We start from the raw sequence: 12,210 nt of genomic DNA on the forward strand, positions 1-12,210 counted from the left end.
ACACGAGATCATTCCTAACACTAAAGTCAAAAAGAAACTGTGGACCATATGTCCAGACAGCCAATACAGCCAGTAAAGTGGGTAACACTCTATCCCATACATTAACACAATGTATATGAGCATGCTGGGTACAGGTATGATATATTTATCATGCCCTACACTTGAGCAAGGCAAATTCGGGACACCATGCATGGAATCAAGATCAAACCCAAAGCAGCATGCTGACACAATTTGTCAGACATATGACACGGCTAGTTAGGACCCTGGAACATGAGGGGAACGGGCCACCATTCATACACCACCAAAAATTAATGGTGTTCTGGACCCCCAGAGACGAAACCCTCCAAAAAAGTCTTGAAGGAAATTGTCTCATTGAGTCCAGGGAAAGATGATGTATTCAACTTGTATATCCATCGCTGTTCCCTTTTGTAGCAGAATTTTGTTCCAGTCGCCCCCTCTGATTCCAGGGTGCACCCTATCCAATATTAAAAATTTAATGCGTGGAAAAATTCCACCATGGAAATACAGGACATGGTAAGTCCGGGTTACAAGATTGCATACTTAAAATGTGATGATATGCTCTATGCCAAAATTCAGTCTTAGTTTTACCTACATAGAAGCAGGTACATTCACACTGTAGGAGGTACACAACCCCGTATGTCTTACAGTTCGCAAAATGCTTTGAAGTAAATTTGTTTGGAAGGATTTTATGAGTAGTAACATCCATGTATTGGCAAAAGCCACAACAGCCACATTTAAAAGTGCCCAACTTGTTGCATGGGTCCTTAGGACCCCCCTTAAACTCACTGGATACCAACTTATAACGCAGAGACCAAACTTTGCGGAAAGTAAATGTTGGGCGTTCTGGCACTAATGGTCCAACTGTGGGATCCAGTGCCAGAACATGCCAGTATTTCTGCATGATGTCTTTGAACTGTTCTTGTTGGTTCGAAAACCAAGTAATGATCCGTAACTGGTCACCATCAGCCCTGCGAGTCCTTGTTCCATACAATAGTGCCTGCCTAGTTTTAGAGTTTGCTTTTTTAAAAACCTTCTTAAGGCATTTCTGGGAGTACCCACGAGCACGGAGTCTGAGCCTCAATTCGTCTACTTCCCTCCAAAAAACTGACCTCATCCGAGCAATTGTGCCTGATGCGCAAATATTGACCGAAAGGGAACAATTTGATGAGATTATCTGGGTGAAAGCTGGTGGCATGAAGAATGCCATTACCAGCCGTCGGTTTCCTATATAAGCTGCTGGATAGCAGCCCATTTTCATCCTTGTGTATATGTATATCCAAGAATTTGATTATATTATTGTTAGATGACATGGTGAAGGTGATGTTAAAGGCGTTGATATTAAGGTATTGCACAAAAGTCTGCCACATCTCATCAGGGCCACGCTAAACAAGCAAGAAAGCAAGATGTGGTCAATATATCGGGACCACAATAGAACATGGCCCAAAAAGGGAGCTAGATCGTCCGATGTATTGATCATCCGTTCCCACTCCCCCAGGTATAGATTGGCGTAGGATGGGGCACAACAAGTGCTCATAGCCACGCCCTGTACCTGGAGGTGGTGGGAACCATTGAAAACGAAATAATTCTGGCACAAGATGAATTCCAAGGCCCCAATGAGAAAGTCATTGAACTTGCGTTCAAATCTGCTTTTTTCAGAAAGGATTCTTCTGATACAGACCAATCCCTTGTCATGTGGGATTGAGCTGTACAAAGCTTCTACATCGATGGCTACCAGAATCGAATCGTATGGAATCTGAAGTCCATCTATATGCTGGCGTAAATGAATTGTGTCTTTGATGTATCTCGGAATGCCCAAGACATGAGGTCGCTGGTAGCCATCAATGAGTTTGCTAAGATTCTCAGTCAGAGAGCCATTGCCGGAGATAATGGGGCACCCTGATGGATGTGACAGACTTTTGTGCAATTTGGGAAGTGAATAAAAGGTGGGTGTGCGGGGGAAGGGAATGCAAACAAATTCCCACTCGTCCTTAGATAAGAGGTTGTGGTAAAACTTTGAATCAACAAGCTGATAAAATTCCTTTTGGAACTTATCAACTTTAGTTGAAGTAGCACGTGCGTACCAGGATTTATTTTGTATTTTCATACAGATCTGAATGTACTGATCGTTATCCATGATCACTATGTTGCCCCCCTTGTCGGAGGGCTTCACAGTGATCATTGAATTCGTGGAAAGATCATGTAATACATCTTGTTCCTCAATCGAAAGATTGGGAACGATCTCACGTTTGATTTTTAGGTTTGTTATTTCGTTGGTGGTCAGTCTAACAAATGCCAGAACATTGGCATTAAGGCCAAGTGCTGGAAACCTGTCAGACTTCTGTTTGTTTTTAACAGACATATTTTGAGGGGTAGACGATGATGGCTGATCTAGTTTCTGTAACAGATGTTCTATATCTATCCTATCAATAAGATCCGGATGGGGATCATTTTCCTCAAGTAGAGAGATAAGGTTATCTATAGCTTTAATTTCCTGAGGTCTTAGTTGTGTTCCTTCTTTTCTATTTTAATCATACAGCTGTTTAAGAATATTTTTTCTGGCAAACAGTTGGATGTCCTTAATCTCCTCAAACTTGTCTATATCAGCATTGGGACAGAAGCTCAAGCCCCTACTCAGAATGTTTGTCTCTATGTCAGTGAGAGGATATTTGGATAAATTAACAACGTTAAGAGTCCTGTTGCTTTAGCGGCAAGGCTCTTGAGTTTATATTGGAACTCTGCTTAGTGGGGGAGTTGGAACCTGTTCCTGCCCTGGAGCTAAAAAAATCCCCTGAATGGAAGTGGAGGGTAAGGACAATTTACGTGAAATATTTGGAATACCTGTAGGGGTAGTGGCACGGGATGCATCATGTAGGAAGTAGAGGAAAAAGCACCATCACCCACAGAGTTGCCTTACACCACATGATTATTAATGCCGTGTACACACGGGTGGACTTTTCGACCAGACTGGTCCGACGGAACGAATCCGTCGGACAAGCCGACCGTGTGTGGGCTTCATCGGACCCGCAGCGGACTTTTTTGGTTGAAAATCAGACGGACTTTAGATTTAAAACATGTTTCAAATCTTTCCGACGGATTCGAGTCCGGTTGAAATATCTGTTCGTCTGTATGCTAGTCCGACGGACGAAAACCGACGCTAGGGCAGCTATTGGCTACTGGCTATGAACTTCCTTGTTTTAGTCCGGTTGTATGTCATCACGTACGAATCCGTCGGACTTTGGTGTGATCATGTGTAGGAAACTCCGTCTGTTCGTTCAAAAGTCCGTCAAAAGTCCGTTGAAAGTCCGTCGGAAAGGACGTCAGACCTTTTGATGTCGAAAAGTCCGCCCGTGTGTACACGGCATTAGAGTCACCAGTACGTCCTGGCTCTGTGATTAGTTTTTTGGAAGATTTCTCTTGAGAGCCACCCCCTTGCGAATTTCTTTTAGTTTTATTGGATTTCTTGATCCTAGAAGAGTTGTAGGAGATAGACATGGATGACAAAGATGAAACATCTGAAAAATGAGAATCCACATTTTTAGATCGTATAGAATGATTTGGCTGAAAGTTCTTTTTGACCTGATGTACAGGACTCCAATTATAAGCTTTGATCTCCTGAAAGGCTAGCTTATCCCAACATAGAGAGCACTCTGCATATGCTCAGCTAGACAAAGAGCTAGCTGAGCACCTGGATAACTTTAATCAACAGATTTTGATCAAAAAGGATAAAAAATGCAGAGGGATAAGCTAGCCTTTCACTTGTACTCATCAGCGGAGGATGTGTGACGTTGCGCCATTGTACTGCACGGCGCCATGTGGTCACGTTTCCACCCCCTCCGGTTGTTATAGCACCCCTTATATACAAATTATAGTTCACTTCCTAGCCGACGATTTAGCATGTGATCTGGCACTCATTCTGGCGCCATTTGATGGCGTCAGAGCGAGGCGCCATTCAGAGTGTGCTAATCTACATACGAGGCACACCTGGAGGGTCTGGTCTGGGTAGTGCAGGACGCTATGGGGTCAGATAATTATGACCCAGGTGTCTGCAATTATTCATTACCTTTTACCACATATATACAGTGCTTAGTCCCTCCAGTTAGCCCCTCTTCAACCTGGAAGACACAAACAGCCACACTATTCCATCCCAGCCATAAGGTAAGCCCTTTGTGAGGTTTAGGCAACTTGGCTTGCCATTTTGATTTATTCAACTTGTAGGGCAAGTTTAATGGCGCCATCTGGCACAATATATCTAGCTAACAATCTTCCTCTGTAGCTACTTTCTAGATCAGTAAGGCCTGTCCAGCTATCAGGTTGATTTGTATAACCATTTCTAACCTATGATGATCTGGACGGTTGGATCCAAGACCCAGACTCCACTCCCTATCAACCGGATGCGTGTTTAGGGGGAAGAAGTATTATATTTCTTCTCTAAATTCACGGTCAATATAGGTATGTGTTTGTGGTTGTTGGATATCTAGCGTCTGTTCATTTATTGTTTATGAACATTACTTTGTGTACAAAAGTTCTGGATATTCTATCCAAACTAATTGGTTGGTCTATTTATTTATAGAGATATATCATAAACTGTGTAGTGGGACTACTTTGTCCTATGTGGATCATTGGCTGTTGTCATCTCCCTGGTCTGATGCCTGTGCGCTGCCCTCTTTTCATTTTTGAGTTATGATTTCTTTCTGTACGGGTGGAGCATTAACATTTGGGGTCAGTATGCTCAGCTGTATTTTTATTGCTTTAGCTTTAAAATGTATGTATATGTTTTCATGCATATTGTGCATCCATATATACCTCTGATGATATGTATTCTGTTATCATAGATATAAGCTACAGATTTGGAACCCGCAAGCCCTTTGTCCCTGAAGAAGATCTGCATTTTGTTTTTTCGAAACGCCTTGGCCGTTGTCTTTCTGTCTGACAAGTTCTGGGCTTTCACCATTTCCATTTCTGTTCCCAATATATGTGTTTGTTTCTTTTATTCCCATTATTATATTGTGATTGGCATCAATGTGCGATAAATTTATATACTTTTTCTATAAAACTGTTTGTGGCCAGTTTAAAGTCCCAAACCGAGGAACCTATCTTTTACTCTATGTATCAGGGACATGGTCCCCAATCAGTTCTGTCAAGAAGTTGCGGCGAAGGGCTTCTTATATTGAAGTAAAAAACAAATGCTATTTCCTGTTCTGGGCAAAAGTCTTTCAGTGATTTAAAACAGATAATACTACATTTGGCCATTAGATGGTGCTAAGAATTATAGGAATTTCCAATGATGCTTGATGCCACCTAGTGGCCAAATGCAATATTTTCAATTTTAACAGTACAGGAACTAGCTTCATAACATTTGCTTTTTTGCTCTATTCGCACAGAATGAATGTAGATTCACTTTCACTAAGCTAATTAGTATACTTTTTTATACACCCATTGTTGTTGCCAGTCATGATCAGGTGCTCATTACAGGTTTTAGAAATATGGAAGAGATCATTAGCTAGAGGTTTTTTTTGTGCGTAAGCCAAGAGGTATACTTACTGTTGTGTGACCGAAATGTCGCTCTTAGGAGAGCCACTAAAGCCTTTGGTTTAGAGCAGTGGTCATCAACCCTGTCCTCGGGGCCCTCTAACAGGCCAGGTTTCATGTATTACCTTGGGGAGATGCAGGCTAGAATACTGCAATCACTGAGCAGCAAATGATATCACCTGTGATGTATTTCAGTTATCTTGCAAACCTGGCCTGTTAGTGGGCCCTGAGGACAGGGTTGATGACCACTGGTTTAGAGTACTATGCTCTCCTTTCATAATGTTTATCTTTGCTCATTTTCCTTCGTTACTTTCTTCTAAACTTTGCAAGGTAGTTGCTTCATCAATTTAGTATATTACTGGATTGTCGGAGAACTAACCATAATGTTTACTGTCCAGAATTCAGAAGCAGTTTTTATAAATGGAGAAAGCCACAAGCTTACCCTTGGTCAGCGACTTGTAAATCACCTACTTGGCCTGAACCACAAACATCAACGTTACTCAGTCCCTGCAGATTATCTCTCTGGTTCAGAAATATCTGACTCCGGTCCTGTCAGTATACACACAAGCGCAAGCAGGTCTCGCTCATGGGCAAATGTATGTAAAAAAAAAAAAAGTACAATAAAAATGATCTTCCAATCAACCCACATCATTTAATTGGGTGAATTGTAAAAGAAATGAAATCTGTACTAAATCTATGATTATTGCATGCCTAACTCACAGGGAGATTGGTTGCAGTTGATGGAGTTAATATAGCCTCGTGTTATGAAATATTGGTATGTAACAAATTATATTTTCCTAGGATACTGTTGACCATAGACGACCTGGGCAGCTTGGAAGCCAGAGTGTTGATCCAAGAGGAAGGAAATTTGTGAAACGCTTGGTTGATATACGAGAACTCAATGAACAAGCCAAAGTTATTGATGATCTCAAGTAAGCAACTTTTACAGGAATAAAGTTTTGGTAGATCTGAAAAATATATCAAATGTGTTCATGCAAAAGCAGATTCCTGAAGTTCTTTAGTTATTCCCTAGCTATTGCTGTGACTGTTGCACATGTGTGTTATGTCCTATGGTATGCACAGGAACTGGGTAGTATGTACAATAAGTCAATGGTTACAGCTTGAAGAACATGCGCTCAAAGCATGTTAAAGTAGAAGTTCAGGCTAAAACTAAATTTTCAAAATCTACTTGCATCCACAATCTAAGACTAACTTATCTAGCCCTGTAAAGAAGAAATCACTATACATACCTTTTCTGAAGCCGCTCCGGTCCAGTCTGGTCCCACACTGAGCTATCAGTGGTGGCTTCTCTAAGTAGATGGGTGCAGAAGAGGCAGCTGACAACGGAAGCCCCATAGTAACTATATGGGTGACGTCCCTTCCCAGGCATTTCCCAGCCGTTGTCGGCTGTCTCCTGCACAGAGCTTCCGCTGCTGGAGACTGCACTGGTTTCAGAAAAGGTATGTATAGCGATTTTTACTTTACAGGGTTAGATCAGTTAGTCTTCGATTATGGATGCAAGTAATTTAGAGATTTTAGTTTTAGGGTGAACTTCCACTTTAAGTCCTCTAGCTTGTATGTTGTTGTATGTATTTTCTCATATTTACATGAGACTCCTGCCACTGCTCTAGTGTGTTCCCACAATCCAAAACAAATGATTTTTTTTTTCTTTGTTGGTCGAACTAGATGGACTTGTGTCTTTTTTCAAACAGAATAACCATGTAATTTGACCCCAGGCTGTGAAGTGTTCTTGCTTGTACCATGGAGCTGCTGTTGAAACATCAGATCATAAGCTCCATAGGGCCAAACACTGATCCAACGGTGAAAGTGTAAACGAGTATGTCAGTGCTATACGATCATCGCAAATAATTGCGTGTAATTTGGTGTTGTAATGCTCTTAGATGAAAAGCAATGCACACCTGCATATATGCTGAGATCCTTATTCTTTTTTAATATCTACCGTTCAACCCCACTCAGATGATATGCAGCACTTTATATTCATTTTCATGTTTAGAAGTGATTTTAAGATTTCTGGCAAGCTTGAGTTGCAGTGTGTGTAAAGCAACGTGAGTTATGCAAAAAGTTTTGTCAAAACAATATGAAAGAGCATTTTAGACATAATGGGTTAATATCATATTGAAAATAATGCATTATATATTGACATTGAAACTAATTATGCATGTTATTTTTTTGTAAGAAAACTTGGGGCAAGTGAAGGAACCATAAACCAGGAAATTCAGCGCTATCAACACTTGGAGTCAGTGGCAGTAAATGACATCCGTAGAGATGTTCGAAAGAAGCTGCGCAGATCTAGCATGAGGGTAGGTTGCTAAAGAGCATTTTCATGTATATAATAAGATATTGTTCAGTTGTAAATAAGAAGCTTTTTACTTGTTGTAATTGTCTCCTCACTAGGCAGCCTCATTGAAAGATAAATGGGGTCTTGGATATAAACCAAGCTACAATCGTTCCAAGAGTATTACTGCTTCTGGAAGACCACCTCTGAAACGAACAGAAAGAGCCAGGTACATGATGCTTTATACTCTCAAGGATTAACATATTAATTAAATGTCTCTTTGTTAAGAATTATGTGCACAGTAGCAGAAGAAATAGTAGTATACAATCTTGTGCCCAACAACTCACTTGGTTGCCATTTTTCTTTTTTTTTATATGCATCAAAGGAAAAAGTGAGTCTTTATCTGCTCAAGTTTAAAAAAAAAAATACCAAATTATCTATTTTGAGATAAATATACCCTGTTCTTTTTGTACACGTTTTCTTCTACACACCATAGGGATTATATTAAAGTACTTATAGTGCTTATCTTATATTATTGGATGCGTGCCTATATTAAAGCCTTTATGCACAGCAGTTTATCATCTTATTGACATTAATGAATGTGTGCATACTAGTGCAACAACTTGTTGTACTTGCCTGTGTGGGATTAAATCATGCAAAATAGGAAAATCAGCAGTCTTCTGTGTTCTTGGTAGTTATATGCAGTGGTGTAGACAGTGGCCTCAAAACTGCAGCCCGGGTGGGGCTATGTGGCTTTTTTCTTGTTTTTATCTGGCCCTTGGGGCACTATTCCACCAATGAACATCAATGATGCGTCACCGTTCCCCCTACTGACACAATCATTGGTTTCCTATTTTTCCTATTGATGCCAACAATGAGGCACTATTCCTCCTATTAAAACCATAATTGGGGCATGGATGCCTGGGGCATTGTCTACTCCCACTGGCCACTACCTGATTCATGATATTTGAGCTGGGCACATATATCTGCAGTGTTTCTTTATCTCTCTTCAAAGCACTGTGTCCTGTCGCTTTCTCCTGCTCTGTTCTTCTGTTATCAGCCTGATGACTTTTGACAAATTTTCCAACACAAGATAAAAGCAGGCTGCATTTTGTGTTGGGGGGGGGGGGGGAGCTATAAATAGATTGGCAGGCAGCTTGCTCTGTCACAGAACACCTCTGAGAGTCTTTGCCTATGTGGAGAGGGGGTGTGTGCCTTTCCTCCAATTAGCTGTCTTAGCTGTATGCCCAGACTTCACACTCCATGTTAAACTGAAAGAGAAAATCTCCTAACAAGATGTGAACTTTCTAAACAGTATATAAAGTTGAAGACAGCGGATATACGTGTAAAACTAATGTAGGGAGATTTGTTGTATCCCTGTGTATCATCTGAGGCTGTTCACTTCACTGGGTATATGTGAGGGTTTACATCCACTTTAAGCCTGAAGGACAGTAAATTTTCTTAGAAAGTTTGGAGACCCTTGCTGTAGACATAACTACAATAATTTGCTTCTTGTAGAAGCAAGATTTTTGAAGCACAACCAGTAATAGGCACGATGGAGCTTTTGCCCAACTAACACGTAGATATCAACTTGTAATAGACAATAGGAAGCAGTGCCTCACAAGTACATTGTTAATGCTGATAACTTTTTTCTTCTACATAGTATGTGTTTGACATGTTGTGTATAGAACCCAAACTAAACGTATAAATTGATGTGTATCCCTTCTGGTGTTTTTTGTCCAGCCTGTTACTTTCTTTACACTGCAGTACTTTTAACTGTCCTTATATCAGGAGACAGAAATCATATCTTTTTGCTTTCTTGCTTAGTTCTAGAGTAGAGGGTGAAGAGCTTCCTGAAATTCGTATTGAAACTGCTTCTCCTGCAGGTCCAAGAGTGACATTCAACATTCAGGATAGTGTAAGTATAATGGTCAAACTCGAATGGCCCATCTCACCAGAATCTGAGCTTGTTCTTCTATTTGTTGGGAGGTTACAGATCAAAGTTATTAGGTATTTCCCTATACTTTACATATTACTCATAAAAATTACACCCTCCCTCCCACAGCCCTTTTTCAACAATAGTGAAGTCCTGTTATCCTCCTCACACCATCTTTTCGATACTAAAGTTTATTATACAGATATCCTGGATGATACAGCGCCCTTCAAACAGAGAACACCTCCACCGCGCCAATAAACCCTAAATTATCCCAAAAATTACTAATTGGTGCAAAAAATAAAATAAACTCCAATTAAAGCAAAATGTTGAATAATGTTAAGCAGCCCCTTAAAAAATAACTACATGAACCAAATATTTAATCCTAAATGTCAACTGCTCACCAAATAACCCCTAAGGACACATAGGATAAATATGAGGCACTCTAAACATAAATACCACAGTGTTACAATAGTGGTGTGACCCTCTTATTGTGGTCTTAGCACCCTCGTGAAATATAATGTTGCTATCAACCTATAAATTATATAACAAATGACAGTCAAGAAAATGAAGAGAAAATATATATGTGACACTCAAGTGAAAGAATGTGCGCAATCACTTCACTCCATGCTGTGACTTTTCAAAACCTCACATAAAAGTCCATATATTCCAAATAAATCAGCCCAAAAAGAACTATTGGTGACAAAATATAATTGGTGACGAAATATAAATCAAGTGTCCCAAAAAAAGTTTATAATCTTTGATGAACACAATTGAGTGTCTCCGTGTGTCTTCCACCTCACCACCGTGTTCAGTGAATCACACCCTCCAGAAATGCACTCACTGATTTATTTTGCCAGCACTCTCATGCAAGGCAATAAACGCTTATTTTACCACACTCCACGGTAAATAAATCATTCGATGTCCATGGTGATTGTTATTCAATAGATCCACATGAAAGAAAATATAAAGTGCTCCAATAGTGTGAACCAGCAAACAAATTTTATTAAAACCACTGCAATCCTCTCATAATACACTCACATTCTTAAAAGATTAAAACAGCAGAAAACGTGTGCAATTCACATCGATCTTCAAACTTTGTGGATAAAACCCAATAACTAGCGGTCACGGCGGACCCGAGGTGTACTATTGCTGGGCTGCAATCTCACCCCTTCCTCGATAATCCTCCGCTCCTCCGTGCACTCGAATTTCCTATCCTCCTGTGTGGCTGACAGCGCTATGCGTCACGTATCACAGCCACGCCCCCTTTTTATTTTAATTTTTTTTTTTTTTGCCATGTTTCGTCATAGGTAGACTTATTCATGGGATTGGCTGTGCCTCCTGCCACTCATCCCTTATATTTGCTCCTGGTTGACGCCCATTAGGCCGTGCATTGCGCTTGCGCACACCTCGCGTCCCCGTTATACTGATTCAACACTGATCAACGGAGCTTATCACATTCGGGATCGGGCACAAAAATATAAAAAATATATATAAAATATATAGAATTAGCTGATCCATACATATCTCCCTATTAATATGCTCCAGTATAGATAAACTGTAGTTAACTGAATGTAGCGTCACAATCTGCTATTCTCACTGATCTCTAGTGGTTACAACAAGCATCCACAGAAACCAGCCCCTTCACACACAGGGTGATATTCAAATTGCGCGCTTCCACCCAGTAACCAGCATCCATACTAACAAGTTCATCAACTAAAACACTATATTCATGGTGAGAACCTCCCTCATTTTATAATCATAATCCCTTCGGCTATAAAGTATACAACACTCTAAAAATGTATAAAAAGTCCAATAAGGATATCTAAATCCCTAAACATATGATTGCTTCATCATATAAAAATATTAATAATCATAATGATGATACATACCTAAGCACTTCATATAAAAGAAATATAAAAACATTATTTAAAAAATTAAAATTGTGGGGTCTGGAATTTATAAATACATGTCTTTACATATATATATATAAAATTGATCGAACTCAATACAAAACTCCTAAACCCAAAGATAGATATTAAGTAGTATTACTCATCTCCAATGAGAGCCTTCACTGTACAGTCTTTTAAAGGGATTCTACCACAATATTGGTCCCCTCTCTCCCCCACTCTTTGGAGTTAATTCTTCTCTCAAATCTGTGTCCTGAACCCTTATAGATCTCTAGAAGGAGAGGAACAGTAAGGAAATACATATATATATATATATACACCCCGCACCTCCCCCCTACTTCCTTCCAAGTCGGGGAGCCCACCCCAATGACCTATAGTTCATCTCTATATGCGAAAACGTATGCATGGCTGTAATACGTGACGCATAGCACTGTCAGCCACACAGGAGGATAGGAAATTCGAGTGCACGGAGGAGCGGAGGATTATATAGGGAGGGGTGAGATTGCAGCTCGGCAGTAGTA

The 12,210-nt window shown here is 40.2% G+C and overlaps 1 protein-coding gene across 1 annotated transcript in view; it reads left to right on the top strand.

The window, feature by feature from the left end:
* The window catches only part of BLTP1 (bridge-like lipid transfer protein family member 1), a gene marked incomplete in the record, with an annotated part of 561,636 nt that overhangs the window by 439,807 nt on the left and 109,619 nt on the right, over positions 1-12,210 (top strand). The window contains 5 exon segments of the mRNA XM_073603515.1: positions 5,949-6,146; positions 6,352-6,482; positions 7,748-7,871; positions 7,966-8,075; positions 9,674-9,764. Coding sequence (XP_073459616.1) covers positions 5,949-6,146; positions 6,352-6,482; positions 7,748-7,871; positions 7,966-8,075; positions 9,674-9,764 — 654 coding nt within the window.

The sequence above is a fragment of the Aquarana catesbeiana genome, linkage group LG01 (assembly GCF_042186555.1).
Source record: "Aquarana catesbeiana isolate 2022-GZ linkage group LG01, ASM4218655v1, whole genome shotgun sequence".
Taxonomy (NCBI): Eukaryota; Metazoa; Chordata; class Amphibia; order Anura; family Ranidae; genus Aquarana; species Aquarana catesbeiana.